General features: G+C 37.9%; 1 protein-coding gene across 1 annotated transcript; it reads left to right on the forward strand.

The window, feature by feature from the left end:
* The first annotated feature begins 642 nt into the window (after positions 1-642).
* On the forward strand, positions 643-10,196 carry LOC133706987 (uncharacterized). The gene is made up of 3 exons (XM_062132531.1): positions 643-766; positions 872-1,056; positions 9,526-10,196. Exons 2-3 carry the CDS (start codon positions 973-975, stop codon positions 10,156-10,158), a joined length of 717 nt encoding a protein of 238 aa, XP_061988515.1. The 5' UTR covers positions 643-766; positions 872-972; the 3' UTR covers positions 10,159-10,196.
* Positions 10,197-15,755: the final 5,559 nt, after the last annotated feature.

Here is a 15,755-nt window from a genome sequence, read left to right on the forward strand (position 1 = left end):
ATGCAGATTTTAATTGATACTAACAAAATATTGTTAAACGCACATAAATATTGTCAAACTTCTAAAATATAAACTCAAAGTTTTTGTACCACAACATCCACATGACCACATTACAGCTATCATACTATGCCTGCCTTTCTTGTTCCTCTCTCTCCTTCTTTACAGTTTAAACCTTTTGGCTCTGGTAATTCTCCCTAGCTTGTTAAGTATTTTTACATGATTGATTAGGAAACCTGGTTTAGTCAGTTTTATGTAGTGGAATAAAGAACTAATTCCATATTCAAAAAGTGACAAAACAATATGTAGTTTGTAAGTTGGTAAATCCACAGTTAATAGTGTCGAGGCCTTGAGACAAAATCCTCACACTTGAAAAACGTGTCTAATTTGAGAAAAATATCGGTGTTGTTGCTAACAACAAGTGGTATGAGAGCAACGTTTAGCTAGCTAAAATGTACGTGTTCGTGGTTTGTACCAAAATCACTGAGGCATAACCTTGACTTTTGAATTGTTATTCTACTTAGATTTACAAACTGTCGACTATTTTGCTTTGACCAACCATAACTGATCAGCTAGTCAAAGAAAACGGCTGCTTTTGAATTGATTAATTCGTTCATGAAACCAAATTGTAATTGGCGTCTCAGACCAAAAAAAAATTGTAATTGGCGTCCTCTACACACAAGTGAAACAATACAAATAGCCTCTCACCTTCCAACTCTTGCTCAATACTCAGCTCTGAATCTCCCTTCTGATCTCCCTTCTCCAATAGGTATTTCTCTGATTTTAGTTGTTACTTTTTCTCTTTTTATTCTTCGCGTACTTCTGTATGTTTGTTATGTTGCTTTTTCTTGATGTGTATTTTTTCCATCAACAGTTCTAACTACAACCAAGTTACTGGAAAATAGGAAGAATGGCAGGTCTATTCGACAAGCAAGCAGAGGTGTACTTGGAAGCTCGGCCAATATATCCCAAGGAATGGTATTTGAAGTTGGCCGGTCTCACCCCCGAACAGTCTTTAGCTTGGGATGTTGGAACTGGAAATGGCCAGCTGCTTATAGTGTACATTTATTATATAGTCAGCAATAGCTCTTCCATATATATATACACACACACACATACGTACGATCCAAAAGTGAATTTTACAATGAATCCCTTAGTGGCAGGGCTATATATATTACGGAATAGCATACTGCATTTCGTCGGTAATATTTACATTTTGTTTTAGGGAAACGATATTTGAGAGAGAATTGTTGTGTGTTCTCATTGATAATAGGGGCCTCTTTATATAGATGATTACAATGCATAGAATCTGAATTGTACAAGGAAAGGTAATCATACAATGAATAGATATCTCTATGATATTCTCTGAGATTCTCTCTAATTAAAACCCTATTATCACTAGGTCAAGTAACCTAGAGTTTGGGCCAGACACACAAATAGGGATTTACTTGAACACTCCCCCTTGTGTCGCCCAAACGCAGTGCTTCTCTCGTTGCCTCGCTAAAAACCTTGCCGAGTAATAAAAACCCTGTGGGACAAAAATAACCTCGGTCGAAGGGGAAAAGGAGCACAACACACCCTTCACGTTTAGAGACCATACATGTAGACATCTCCCCCTGATGTTTGCATCTCCCCCTGATGACAACGGTCATGGGAGTTCGGATAACTTCCGCAAACGATGCTACCAACATGTTTCTTGAAAGTGGAATTTAGGCAATGACTTAGTGAGCAAGTCTGCCACACTGTCCTCAAATTGAACCAAGTTCACTTTGATCTTGAGGAGAGTTTGTCGTTGCTGATTATCCTTGGTGTTGTCGCTTTTGATGTAGCCTTGCTTCATTTGTTCAAAACAGGCAGCATTACCCTAAATGCTCATAGGCTCATCTGTGGTAGACTTCAAACCACAATTTTTCGAACATGCGTAATTATGGATCCAATACATATACATTCACGAACCACTTCGTGAAGAGCAATGATCTCTGCATTGTTCTAAGATATAGCGACTAGGGTCTGTTCTGTAGACCTCCAAGATATCATGGTCTTTACCCATGGTGAACACTTAACCAATTTAGGAATGACCTTTGTGTGGGTCAGAGAGATACCCAATATCAACAAAACCTTCCAAAACGCTTATCGTTTGGGGTGGGGATAGTGGACGTAGGCCAGTGTTGGCGGCGTTCCTAGTGTGTGATGGGTCCGAATCCATCGTCTCTCTGTAGGGATAGAACAAGTCCATATCAATCATACATCTCAAGTATCGAAAGATATCTTTTACACCAATCCAATGGCGTCGCGTTGGCGCAGAGCTATATCTAGCTAACAAGTTCATGGCAAATGAGATGTCCGGTCTTATGCATTGAGCTAAGTACAATAATGCGCCTACTGTACTTAACTAGGACATTTCTGCCCCTAGCGCATCTTCGTCATCATCTTTTGAACGAAGAGGATCCTTTTCAGGATCAAGACTACGGACGATCATGGGGGTGCTTGAAAACTTGACCTTGTCAAAATGCCTAAGCATCTATCAACATAATGCTCAAGTTCCAAACTGAGACATAATCGTGTTCTCCCAAAATCCTTCATCTCAAACTCGGATTTCAAGTGTTCAGCGTTTCCCTTAACTTTTTAAGGGCTTCCAATGAAGATCATGTCCAACATGAACCGCGATAGAATCCGAAACTTGTTATGGAAACGCGTGGGCATATCCCTTCCCAATCAAGTAGTCACTTTAGTAAGCGTTTCAATCTTATTGTAAACGCTCTCCGTGGTCTAGAGCCAATTGACTTGGGTAAATGAAGTTCACCATGAACCTTCATGTATATTCCGTATCTAGATCCCCATAGAGATACGTAGTGACCACATTTGTAAGCTGCATAATCAGTTATTCGAAAACTACCAAACTGACAGGGTAGTGGAGTGCAATGACATCCATTACGAGAGAATATGTCTCATCGTAGTCGATTCCAGGGCGTTTTGTGAGAAGCCTTGCGCCATAAGGCGAGATTGCCATCTCTTTTTCTCATCACGCTTTCTAACGTAGACCCATTAGTCAACAGGTTTTATGTTAGGAGGTCTTGGCATCACTGTCTCAAAAACCTTCCTCTTCGTTAGAGAATCCAACTTAACATGGATCGCATCTTTCCATTTAGGCCAAATTTCTCTACGTTGGCATTCATTCATCAACGGAGCGTGGTTCGATGTCATCGGACTCAAACAAACTCATGCACAACGAAATGCGCAACTAAATCATCAATTGTGATAAAGTTTCTATCCCACGTCTCATGTGCACTAGTGTAATTTTCATAGAGCTCTATATTCTCAGGAATAGGTTCTGACGTTGAGGCGTCCCCCAACGATAACCATAATCCGGAAGATTCTCATGAGACAGATTTTGAGTCTTGATGATCAAAGGATTGGAATGTGCCAAAGTATCCTTCAAACTCACGAGCCTCCCACGCATCCTAGCTCGGGCCATGGCCTGTAACGCCAGAGTGCCACTCTCTTTGGCATTGGCGCCATGCCTACCTCTGTGTAGGGTGGCGCTACGTCCTCTCGTAGGGACGTACTTCCTTGCAGGCATATTTGCAGCAGATGTGTGATCTCGTCACTTTAACGGGGATCGAGATGAGACATAGTGGGGACAGGCCACGACAATTCCTGTTGTTCCTACTGAACATCCGTGTTCTTATCTCCCCCTAATGACGGGAAGACTATCTCATCAAAGTGACATCCGCAAATCTAGCGGTAAGGAGATCGCCTTGCAAGGGCATTAAGTGGCGGACGATTGTTGGAGTCTCAAATCCAACTAAGTTGCCTATTCGTCTATAAGGACCCATCATAGAGCGTTGTGGCGGCGCAATTGGCACATAAATGGCTCACTCAAATGTGTGTAAGTACGATACTTGTACCCAGTCACTAGCTGTAACGCAGAGGTAGATTGAGTGGCGGTGGGTCGTAGACGAATTAGCATAGCTGCATGAGATATTGCATCACCCCAAGCGGATATAAGGAAATTAGTGCGCATTACCAATGTCCGGACTACCATTGTAGTCGTTTCAGCGAGACCAATTGGGTGTGTTCATGGGAATATAATGCCTAACATTAGTCCCAATGCAATAACCATCAAAAGTCTTCGATGTAAGCTCTCTAGCATTGTCAAGTCCAATTGACGAAAGAGGATGATCCAGGGAGTGAGCCCGTTGTCAAATGATATGTGCTAGAAGTGTAGCATAAGCAGCATAAGCAGCATTTACAGGTGGACAATGGCACAACTCGTGACCAGCGTGTTTGCATGTCAACCAATATCATGAGATATTTAAACGTCCGCAAGTTAGTTAAACTAGTCCACAGAATCCCCACAGATTCTATGTAAGAACATAATGAGTATTTTCATATCCTTTGCATAGGACGGTCTCAGTCCTAATTTCCATAAGGAACGGGCTTTGTAAAACGAGCGAGAGGCTTTAAAAGCAACCAATGCGAATTTTGGTTAGGCCTGAGCGTCTGAAACGCTATTTGAAGCAAGTTGGTGATTGCAGCATCAACTGGGGCGGCATCACCATGATGGACGCCATCCATGGCGTCATGGATAGGGACTGTGCCAGCCCTAGGCTGGTGGTGGACGGAGGCGGTGCCCTAGGCAGCAGCGTCGGTCACACTTAATCCAGGAATCAACTTTTGATTCATGCTTCATTTCGCTCAAGAGAAAAGATGTCCATGTGAAGTCTTTAGTATACAGATCATCATATCATGACCAAGATGACCTATCATGTCGTGACAAAGCCAATATATGTCTAAATCCAAGAGATATTCTCTCATAACTTCATTGGATTAATAGCTCGAATAGTGACATAAAGTCTACTAGAGAGACACATAAACTTCTCTAAGATGCGCCTTTGTTCATAATCATTAGAGGTATTGCAAAGGAACTCATTTCCGTTCTCTACATGCTGTTTCGCATGGAATCCGTTGGCTATAGGGTACGATTTTCCCTAAGAGCGTAGAGAGTTTTTGTGACAGTAATCAAGATGCCATTTGGCAAGTGGAACTTGGGTTATTCCATGTCCTTGAATTAATACCGATGTCCCAGCCATCGTAGTCACAAAGTAATATGCTCAGAATCAAATTGAGTTATAATGAAAAGAACTCGAAATTTTATTCATAAGCCAACGGAGTTACATCATTGTCTCTTTGACCAGAGAAAATCTAATCCAAAATGCTAGCTAATGCAAAACAAAGGTAGTCGTCTAACTTCTTTCGGTAATTCCAAAATAAATGTGACCAGGTGAGTAGAGAGATGTCGGTGGAGCAAGGCTCGCTTAAGTACCACTAATCTCATAACCTTCCTAGACATCACACTCACTTTGGGTGAGCCTACTTTGAAGAAAAACTAAAGCATTGGCATTTACTACAAAAATATATGGCAATTGCCTATTACATCTCTTGGAAAAATAAAGACATAAACAGAATTGGCAATCTATTGATCCCAGCCAGATTTGTATTCTTCAACCCTTTACTCTAGATCATCTTCTTGATCTTCTTGTTCCACATAGTGAGCTTCTCTTGCTTCACAATATGCTTTGTAGGAGGTGACAATTTCTCCACGAGCTCTACAAATGTGTGCCCAATGACCAGATACTCCACATTGAGAACATACATCTCTTTGCTCAGACTCCATTGATTGAGGCGCTTTGAAAGTGTCATTTAGATGGCTCTTAGGGTTTGTGGCGCCACCAACATGGCCAGAGGCGTTGCCTCCCTCTCTTTTTCCACGTTTACCTCTTCGGTTCCGTGTTCGCCTATTTTGGCGGTTACCTTCCCAAGTAGAGCGATTATATGGACCAGAACTGTAATACCCGAGAACTTTATAAAGTACATATAATAACAAGATGCTTAAGAAATTGTTTTGATGATTTGAAATCAAATATCAATTTATAAGGGGTTGATGAAAGTTCATGTTACAGCAAGTTCGGAGGAATTTTAGAATACACGGATTACATATTATGAAAAAAAAAAAAAGAAGAAGAGAGAATTAAGTAATTAATCAAAAAAATTAATATGGTGCAATTTGGGCCATTCATTCCAGCACCGACTAACCGACTAATCTGGACTGTTTATCTTAGGTTATCTTAGGTATAAATAGATGGAAGGGAGAAAGCAGCATGGCTCTCTCTCTCTTGGTCTCTCGGGGAACAATCGAGAAATAGAGAGAAGGGAACTCTTGCAATTTATCACGCCAAAACTGGCATCACCGTGTTTGATTCTCGTGAAGAGCTCATTAGCTAAGCCATGGGTTGATGAGGAAACGTTGAGGTACACACTCCATCCTTTTCAACTAGAAGGCGATATGCAAGAGCAGTGGCTCTGTTAAATTCCCCTGATCAAAGGTAAATTTGTTGAAATTCTGGTAATTTCAATTCGGGTTCGGGGTGTTACAAGAACGTCCAGAAATATCCCTATGATTAGGGTTTCGCTCTTGGCACCATCTCTTAGGGGCGCGACTATAATTGGATTCAGGAATATGCTCTGTTTCCACGGATCTCGAATTATAGTTCTTCACAAGGATGTTGTCATGCTTTTCAGCGACATTCATAGCTCCAATAAGCTCATGAAACCTTGTGATTCGTCCTGCAGTAACATCGATTCAATAGTTTTTAGCAACCATCAATGCAGAGATGGGGAAGGTAGAGAGAGTCTTCTCAATCAACATCGCATTTGTAATCTCTTTACCACAGAATTTCATTAAGGATTTAATGTGAAGTGCTTCCGAGTTGTAGTCAAGAACTGACTTGAAATCACAGAAGCGGAGATTATGCCATCTCGCTTCTAGGTAGACCTGTAAATGGACCGGATTTTGATCCGGACCCGCTCCATATCCGTGACTATTGGACGGGTTTGGATCGAAAGTTTTGATCCGTTGATCCGTTAATGATCCGAATCCGTTAACCCGTTTATTTAACGGATCAAATACGGATCTAGGTCGATCCGATCCATTAATGATCCAGCCCGTTTTTGTAATAATAAAATATTATTTTTTTATTAATATATTATTCTTATTTTAAAATATAAAATATAAAATATGAAGAATTTCTAATACAATTTTTTTGCAGAAATCTAAAGGACAGTCTATCACCCAAGATTCCAAGAAGCATTAAGAATTTTGATAATGTAATTCTACTTTTGGTGATACTTTTCATGTTGTTTTAATATTTTATTAATATCTTATGAGGTATCATGATATAAATTTAATATTACTATTTAAAATTTTAAAATATTTGAAATTATAACGGGTCGGATTAGCGGATCGGGTATCCGTTAACCCGGCGGATACGGATTTGGATCGAGCTATCAACGATCCGCCGGGTTAACGGAGCGGGTTTGGATCGAATTTTTTTTTAAGTAAACGGATTTGGATTTAGGTCGATCCGATCCAAATCCGGTCCATTTACAGGTCTACTTCTAGGTCAGGAAGCAGGGAGTCACAGACATTGCCAAATCTTTCTTCAAGTGAGACCCACAGCCTTCTGGGGTCTTCTTCATTCATACACTCGTACTGGAGCGAATCATCCATATGACGAGTCATTAGCATGATGACTTTAGCCTTATTTGCCTCTAAGGCTGCTCTATTTGCTTCCAAAGCTTGAGCTTGCTCAACAGTTAACACGTCCTGGCTAGGCTCGAGAATCGTATCCAGGATTTCATCGGCCTTGAGATCCTGGCGGACATCACGAACCCATCTGTGATATTCAGAGCCAGTTGTTCCCAATGGAGCAAAGTCCAATTTGTTTAGGTTACTCATCCTGAAAAAGAACAAGAATTTAGGGTTAGTTTCAGAGCGTAAAAGGCTACTACGAAAACATATAATATTTTTTAGCGTAGTTGCTCCCAAGAAATTAGGAATTTCTGAGCGTAATGGCTTCCAAGAAATTCAATTCCAAGAGGTATTGGATTAGATCGAAACAATGACGTAAGTGGTCGATCATAAATTCTCTACAAACTCTGAGTTTGGAGATCTCAACAAGCTTCATGCTTGGAGTGAGCACGAACCCCCACAGTTCAGCTTAATTAGGTCTCCCCTATGATGAAGAAAGGGGGGTAGAAGAAGGGAGTTTGCAAGTCCCCGAAAAAGAAGAGAAATTGAATTTAAAAACTCTAAAAAACGGGAACTTTTAGAAAAAAAATATCTCGAAATAGGTCGCCGGAAAATTTGACCGGAAAAAGTGGATGGAAAAATGGTCGGAAAAGTGCCCGGAAAAGTCACCGGAAGTGTCCGGAAAAGTTGCCGGAAACTAGCCGGAAAAGTCGTCGGCGGTCGTTGACCAGGAGCTGACCAAGCTGACGTGGCAGTGGTTCCCTGTTGCTGACGTGGCAGTGGGCCCCTAGTTCTTACATGGCTGCTGGCGTGGCAGGGGTGACGTGGCAGAGGCTGTTGGTCAGTGGGCCGAGTTGACTGTGGGCTTCTGGGCTTCTCGAGTTGGGCTTGGGCTGCCTCTCCCTTTTTTTTCTTTTTCCTTTTCTTCTCTTTTCTGCCGGGTTTTTTGGAGGCCAGTTCAGCAACTTTTAGACCAGTTTTTTGAGTTCTGCTTCCGGTTCCTGAATGTTGAGGTCGAGGTGCTACTGTGGGTAAAATTTGGAAGCAATCGGAGGTTCAGAAGGTGGTGAACCGGTGCAGGGATTCCTTTTTTTTCTTCTTGGAGGGCTAGTTCGATACTTCCGGTGGCCGGTTCGGTGGTTTTTCGGCCAGTTCCGGTGATTCTGCCGCCGGTTTTGGAATCCTGTGATTGAGGGCTTCAATATATGTGGCGGTGGTGGCTAGGGTTTGAAGGCTATGAATTTAGAGTTTCAGGGTTAGAGCTTCGTGCTGATAACGTGTTTTAGGGAAACGATATTTGAGAGAGAATTGCTGTGTGTTCTCATTGATAATAGGGGCCTCTTTATATAGAGGATTACAGTACAATGCATAGAATCTGAATTGTACAAGGAAAGGTAATCATACAATGAATGGATATCTCTAAGATATTCTCCGAGATTCTCTCTAATTAAAACCCTATTACCACTAGGTTAAGTAACCTAGAGTTTGGGTCAGACACACAAATAGGGATTTACTTGAACACATTTTTATTTATAGCCTTCTACCATGTGGGCACGTACGTGACTTGAGCTTAGTGACAAAATTGAATGAATCCATTGAAAATAACGGCCGGCCAGGAGAACATTTGTAGAAATTAGAAAAGTTATAAAGCAACTAAACGACTTTTTCGTTTTCGTATAAATTGATAAATGTGTAAAATTAAGAGGTGAATTTGTACCCAGAAAACAAAAACAAAAAAGTTTAAGAGGTGAATTTGCTACCACGCCACATATGTAACCCATGCATAAGCTTTGCCTTCCTAGGTTATAAAAGTTCTATTACATATGGAATAGAATGCATGAATTATTTCAATATCAGAAAGTTCTATCCTATATATGGACTTACATGTCTCTCAACTCATGATGACTCTCTCTATACATGCATGTTTGTATTTACAGCTTTCAGAGCATTACGAGCAAGTAGTGGGAAGCGACATCAGTGAAGAACAATTGAAACATGCCATCCAACATCCTCGAATTCGATACATTCATACTCCAACATCAATCTCAGAGGATGAAATGGTCAACTTAATAGCCGGTGGTCATGAAAATTCAGTGGACTTGGTTACAGTGGCGGAAGCTGTTCACTGGTTTGATCTTCCTCATTTCTATTCACTCGTCAGACGCCTTCTGCGCAAACCAGGAGGCGTAATCGCAGTTTGGGGCTACAACGACATGGTAGTAAGCCCCGATTTTGATCTTTTAATGAAGCGTTACCGCGAAAAGATGTTACCATATTATGACCCGAAATCAAGCTACTTATGGGAGGGTTATAGGACACTTCCATTTCCATTTGAGAGTGTTGGATTAGGTCGTGAAGGAGAGCCTATGGCACTTGAAATACATAAGGAACCTTCATTTCAGGGGCTTGTGAGGCTTCATAGGTCTTCCTCTGCAGTCACTACGGCTAAAGACAAGGGTGTGGATTTGTTGTCTGAAGAGGTGATTGAAGAGATTCAAGGAGTTTGGGGTGGGCCTGATCTGGTTAGATCTGTTACGTACAAGGCTTTTATGCTTGCTGGCAAACTTTGAGGTTTATGTAAGCATGTAACGTAGGGTCTTGTTATGTGTCTGTGGGAAGTGGTATATATCGGATAGGAATAGGTAAAATGTTCTTAACCAAAAGTAATGAGCCCCGAAACTGTAATCTCAAATTCTCAAGTATATTGTATGTTGATCATCTTTTTATTAGATCCATTTTTAGCCTCATACATGTATGATGCCTGCACCTATTATTGGTGAATAAAGGGAAAACGTGAATACTTGTCACAATTTTAATTTTTTCTATTTTTTATTTTTACTATAGTGAAAAGGGTCCGGATTAAGGGACACTATATTTTACACAATTTTTTACACTTCTTGTGAGCCATTAGATTTAAAAATGTTGGATGCTAGATTTATTGTATGAATAATGTTAACACAACACCAAGTGATGTGGAAAATGACATGGCATTATATATTTTCATCAAATATTATAATTAGATTAAACTTTTCTCTTAAAAGAAAAAACAAAGTCAAAATTTAGGAAAGCCATGGCCTGCTTTGTATTTTTGAAGATTCGTGAAGAATGCATTGTTGGAATTCTTTTTTATTTGTCTGGGCTCTGTTTCTTTTCTATAACGAATAATAGGGTTTTAGTATTTCAGAGGGGTTTTGGATGTGGAGAGATAGAGACTGGTAGAATTGTGGAATCCACCCAACATGGTCGTTTCACTTGGAAAATGGCAGTTAATAACTTAATATTTAATAATTCTAGTTCACCACTGTATTTTGCAACTATTTCTTTCTTTTAGCTCAATTCCAATTTTCGTCCATGTTTCTCTTGAGTGTGTTTGGATGAGGAAAAAAATGATGGAATTTAATTGAAAGTGAGGGTTTCATAATTCCTAAAAGTCAATTCCCTCGTTTGGCATTATCATATTGGAAATTTTAAATTTCTCTGTGGAAAAAAACGAAGGAATTCGTTATTTAAATTCCTCACTTCAATTTCCACCAAAATAGGTGTCTTTTACGAATTCCTTTGCAGTATTCAATTTTTATTTCCAAAACAAGACTTTTTTCTATTTTATCTTTTTATTTGTTTTAAACTTTCTTAATTTATTACACATTTCAAATCCTAAATAGATGCAACCAAACAATAGAAATTGCAATTAATGGAATTTTAGATTGATGGAATTAAAGATTCCATCATTTATAAATTCCTACGGATTTTATAATTTTCTCATCCAAACGCACCGTAACTGATTTGGCCAATTCTATCATTTCATTAATTGAACTTAACATTATCCAACCTTGAGAAAGAAAGGTTAGGCCAGTTCTACGGTTTCACTTAACTAGAACATTTATCCATTGAAGAAAGACAATCGAGTTTCCCGTACAATTGTTTTTTAACACCAAATCGCAGCCAGATATTGCGAAAAATTGAATACAACGATTATGATCATAAAATGAAAACCTAAGCATCAAAGTGCAAGGATCAAGAGAAGTTTTAAATACACACCCCTAATTACTTAATACACACTCCATACTTAATACACCACCCATTTAATTTTTCATTCTAAGATTTTACTAAATAGTAAATACACAACCCAAAATACCTAAAATATCCTTAATCTCAAAAATCATGAAATATCCTACTTTTTTACTATATTAAGGTTACTATTTAATATGATTAGTATATTAACATTTTGTAAATGACTATATTGATTACTTGTGTTAGTTATTGAGAAATCTAAAAAGATTTATTATTGTTCCCTTTAAATAGATGCATATAAATAGGTTTTGTGTTATTTGAGCTCTCATCCACCAAACACCATGTTAATCAAGTATAAAATTATGAGTTGAACATTCAACTAAAACTATATTAGTAGTTTCTCCACAATGGTGAAACTAAAAAGTTGTCATTAGAGGGGCCAAACAAATTAACAATTACAAAGTTTTTTCACCTGTGATGTTTTATATCAGAAAATAAATTGATTAATCATAAATCTTAGAACAAAAAAGAAAATTAACTAAAAACTGGGAGTAAAGCGATATGTTTTAAAAATATTTAATGCCATTGAATCAGTGGCGTAGCTAGAAATTTCATCTAGGAGGGTCAAAATATAAACAAGCTATTACATTGAAAAAAATCGTTTACTAACACATAATTGAAATCTTTACATAATTACCTTATACCTTAATAAATTACATCACGAATGATACTGATTTGTTTGGCAATTAGATTGATTTATTGAAGAATATTAATTGTGATTCCCTTTGCATTAATAGAAATTGAAAGAGGAAAGCATCAAATAATAAAAACTGAAAATAATTAATGTATTTAATTAGGTCAAAGATGAAGATGATTAGCCGAAGAAGCATTCTTTTCATTTCTTAGGAGGGTCATTAAAGTATTTAATATCTATCTATGTGGAGAGTTCAACCAATCAAGAGTTAGAATGAAAATTTGAGAAGGGTCAGCTGACCCCTCTCGCCCTATACTCCCTACGCCCATGCCATTGATTTTGAAATTCTAAATATTATGGTCTCTAACCTCATTTAATTACAATTTATTTAAGAAAAAAAATTAAATTAGATAGTTTCTAACTTTATTGTTGTATTAAATTGAGAGGCCATGTATAGAAATTTGTTGTGTTTATATACACAAGCATGAAATGCCCTGCATGTGCAAGTTACTATTTTTTTTTTTCAGAAAATAAAAAAGAAAAGAGTTGGTTATTGTAGAGAAAAGTAAATGGGAGAGAGAAAAGTGGGTTGTGGGTACTTTTTTTTAAATTTTTTTAATAAAAATACATTTTGTAAATGTCTTAATTATCCTTGTGATTTAATTAATTCTCAAAGTTTATTAATCTTTTAGGGTTAATTCTGTCAAAATTTTAGATTTTGGCTAACAAAGCCTCTTCTCTTAATAATAGTATAGATAAATAGAATAATATAAGGAAATATAACCCAATAACTTCTTCTAATGCATAGATGTCTGTTATGGTCATTTAACCTACCTACAAAATATAATTTGAAATATAAAATAATAGGGATGTGTATTAAGTGATTAGGGGTGTGTTTTTAAAATTTCCCAGGATCAAAAGTCCAAATGTCACTTGAATACTTGATATATATACAATAGAGTTTTCAAGCTTAAAAACAAAACTGCACTCAGAAATTTCTTTCTTCTTGTTTGCTGAAACAATCCAAAAGCCAGGGTGACAATAAACTTGGAGACAAGCTCAAAGTTCTGTCTAGGAATGTTATAATCTTAAAGCATTGGAAAGAATGAATTGCTTTTTTTTTTTTTTTTTTTGGCTTCTTAAAGAATGAATTGCTTATATAAACTCATTGCAAATGTTTTCAGAACAGGACATGTACTCCTTTAATTTCCTATTCAAAAATGCAAAGCAGGCCACAGCCTCCTGCACAAACTGATGATCCTTACCAGTAGAGACTACACCGATCTGCCACTCTAAATCCTACAATCAAAAATAGGAGGTTACAACTTCATCTTTAAATTCTATGGCGGCATGGCGTTTGACGTCCTTGTTCTTCTGCTAATTTTTTTTCCTTTGATTCTGATAAGAACAATATTCCCTAAATTCTGATTTTGTTTTTTCTTTTAAGATAAAAGTTTAATCTAATTATAATATTTGATGAAAATATATAATGTCATGTCATTTTTCACATCAATTGGTGTTGTGTTGACATCACTCAAACAATAAATCTAAACCATCCAACGTTTTTAAATCTAATGGCTCACAAGAGGTGTAAAAAATTGTGTAAAATATAGTGTCTCTTGATCTGGACCCTAGTGAAAACAAAAATGCTTGAGATCCCAAATAATTATACCAAATATCAATACCAAATGATGTGGCAGGTGCCATATCATCAAACTATTTTTAGCATGTATTCTTATATTTTATTTTTATTCTTTAAAATGGAAAGATCAATAATTAAAAGTTATTGTTGTTTAATTAGAAAAAAAAATGTATATGATAAACAACAACAAAAGGAATGAAGAACCCTAAACCAACCCCTTAAATCATGGAGACTTTAACATGCAACTATAGGAAAAGGCCACCAACCAAAACAGAGTAAATAGAATACAAAGTTGTGTATGGCTTAATTCATTAGTTCATTGGCAATTGAATATGAATAGATCATTTAGTTCCATGCAGATGTGGTTGTTTTGTTTGAGGAAGGGCGGTAGCAGATTTGGTTGTTTGGTGAATCACGTTCTTCTTTTTTGCTGATTATTAGTTTTCTAGATAAAATCAATGAAATTTGTTGAAAATTATTAAATTGAATATCGTGACACGTAAAACACCAACTCAGACACCATGTCATTTGGTATTGCTTTTTGGTATAATTTGTTGGTGTCTGTAGCACTGCTCTAGTGAAAAACCAAATCATTCAACAAAGCAAAATCATTTTCCTATTTATCTTAATGTAATCTTTAATTCTTTATTTAGTTGGATTATATGAAGAGCCAATAAACAATTAATAGTACGCTAAGAAAGGAATCAGTTGGTGAGAGAAACCCTAAGACCGAGTTTCGGACTTTGTGAGATCTCTCTTGTCCAGTGGCGCCCTGACATCTAGGTTGACCTCCAGTCTCATTGGTGTTACGTGGTCTGATGTTGGACATGTGATTAATGCTAGGGCTCGGAGGTGGCTTCTTGGGAGCGCTGTTGCTTGAAGTTTTGGCATAATTGTTTCGACGGAGGGTTTCCGGTGCGAAGCCTCTGAGGCACTGAGGTTGTGTGGTACGGTTTCTGGAGAAGGTCTGAGACGGATTGGGATGAGGCTAGATCTCGGTCCACTTCACTTCTAAGCGACGGCGTTAGCTTTTAGTGGGCTGCAGCGTTCTGGCATACGGGTTGACTCAAACCGGTTTTGTTTGGTCTACTTGGGATTTCCAGCAGTTGGGGATCACAGGTGGTCGGGATGCTTTGTCGAAAGCTTCCTGGATTGGCAGCGACATGGAGTCGTGGTGGTGCTGTTATATGCAACTATTGTGCTGAGGAGGTGGAGATTGGGCTTTTCCTTGGCTCCTTTGGGCTGCTTTTGTTTTTTAGCTTGGTTATCCATATATTGTTTTCTATTTTCAATAATTCCCTACATGTTTTAGGGAGCCATATGCACTTTTTGTGCACCTTATATGTTTTTAGTTAGAAAAATTCCACAAATGGTCACTCAACGATGACTCATTCGACATTTTGGTCACTCAAGTTTCAAATATATCACTTTAATCACTCAACTATTACATTGTCAATCACTTTAGTCACCTAAGGAGTATTTTTTTTAATGAAAAAACTTAACAAAGTGACTAAAGTGATTGACAGTGTAATAGTTGAGTGACCAAAGTGTCGAATGAGTCATAGTTGTGTGACCATTTGTGGAATTCTCCCTTTTTAGTTTTAGGCTTGCTCGTTTTAGTGAGCGTCAATGAGTGTCGGATATTCAATGAGTGGATCTATTTCTATATACTACATATTCTTGTTTATATATAGATGACGGTGAAATGATATGATAATGGTCATTCTACCTTGAGACGAATGAAATTGAGATGATATTTATTCAAAGTTAGATTATATGGAGCGACACAAACAGAAAATTGATTTAAATTAAGATGATCA

The sequence above is a fragment of the Rosa rugosa genome, chromosome 4, assembly GCF_958449725.1.
Source record: "Rosa rugosa chromosome 4, drRosRugo1.1, whole genome shotgun sequence".
In the NCBI taxonomy this organism is placed as follows: Eukaryota; Viridiplantae; Streptophyta; class Magnoliopsida; order Rosales; family Rosaceae; genus Rosa; species Rosa rugosa.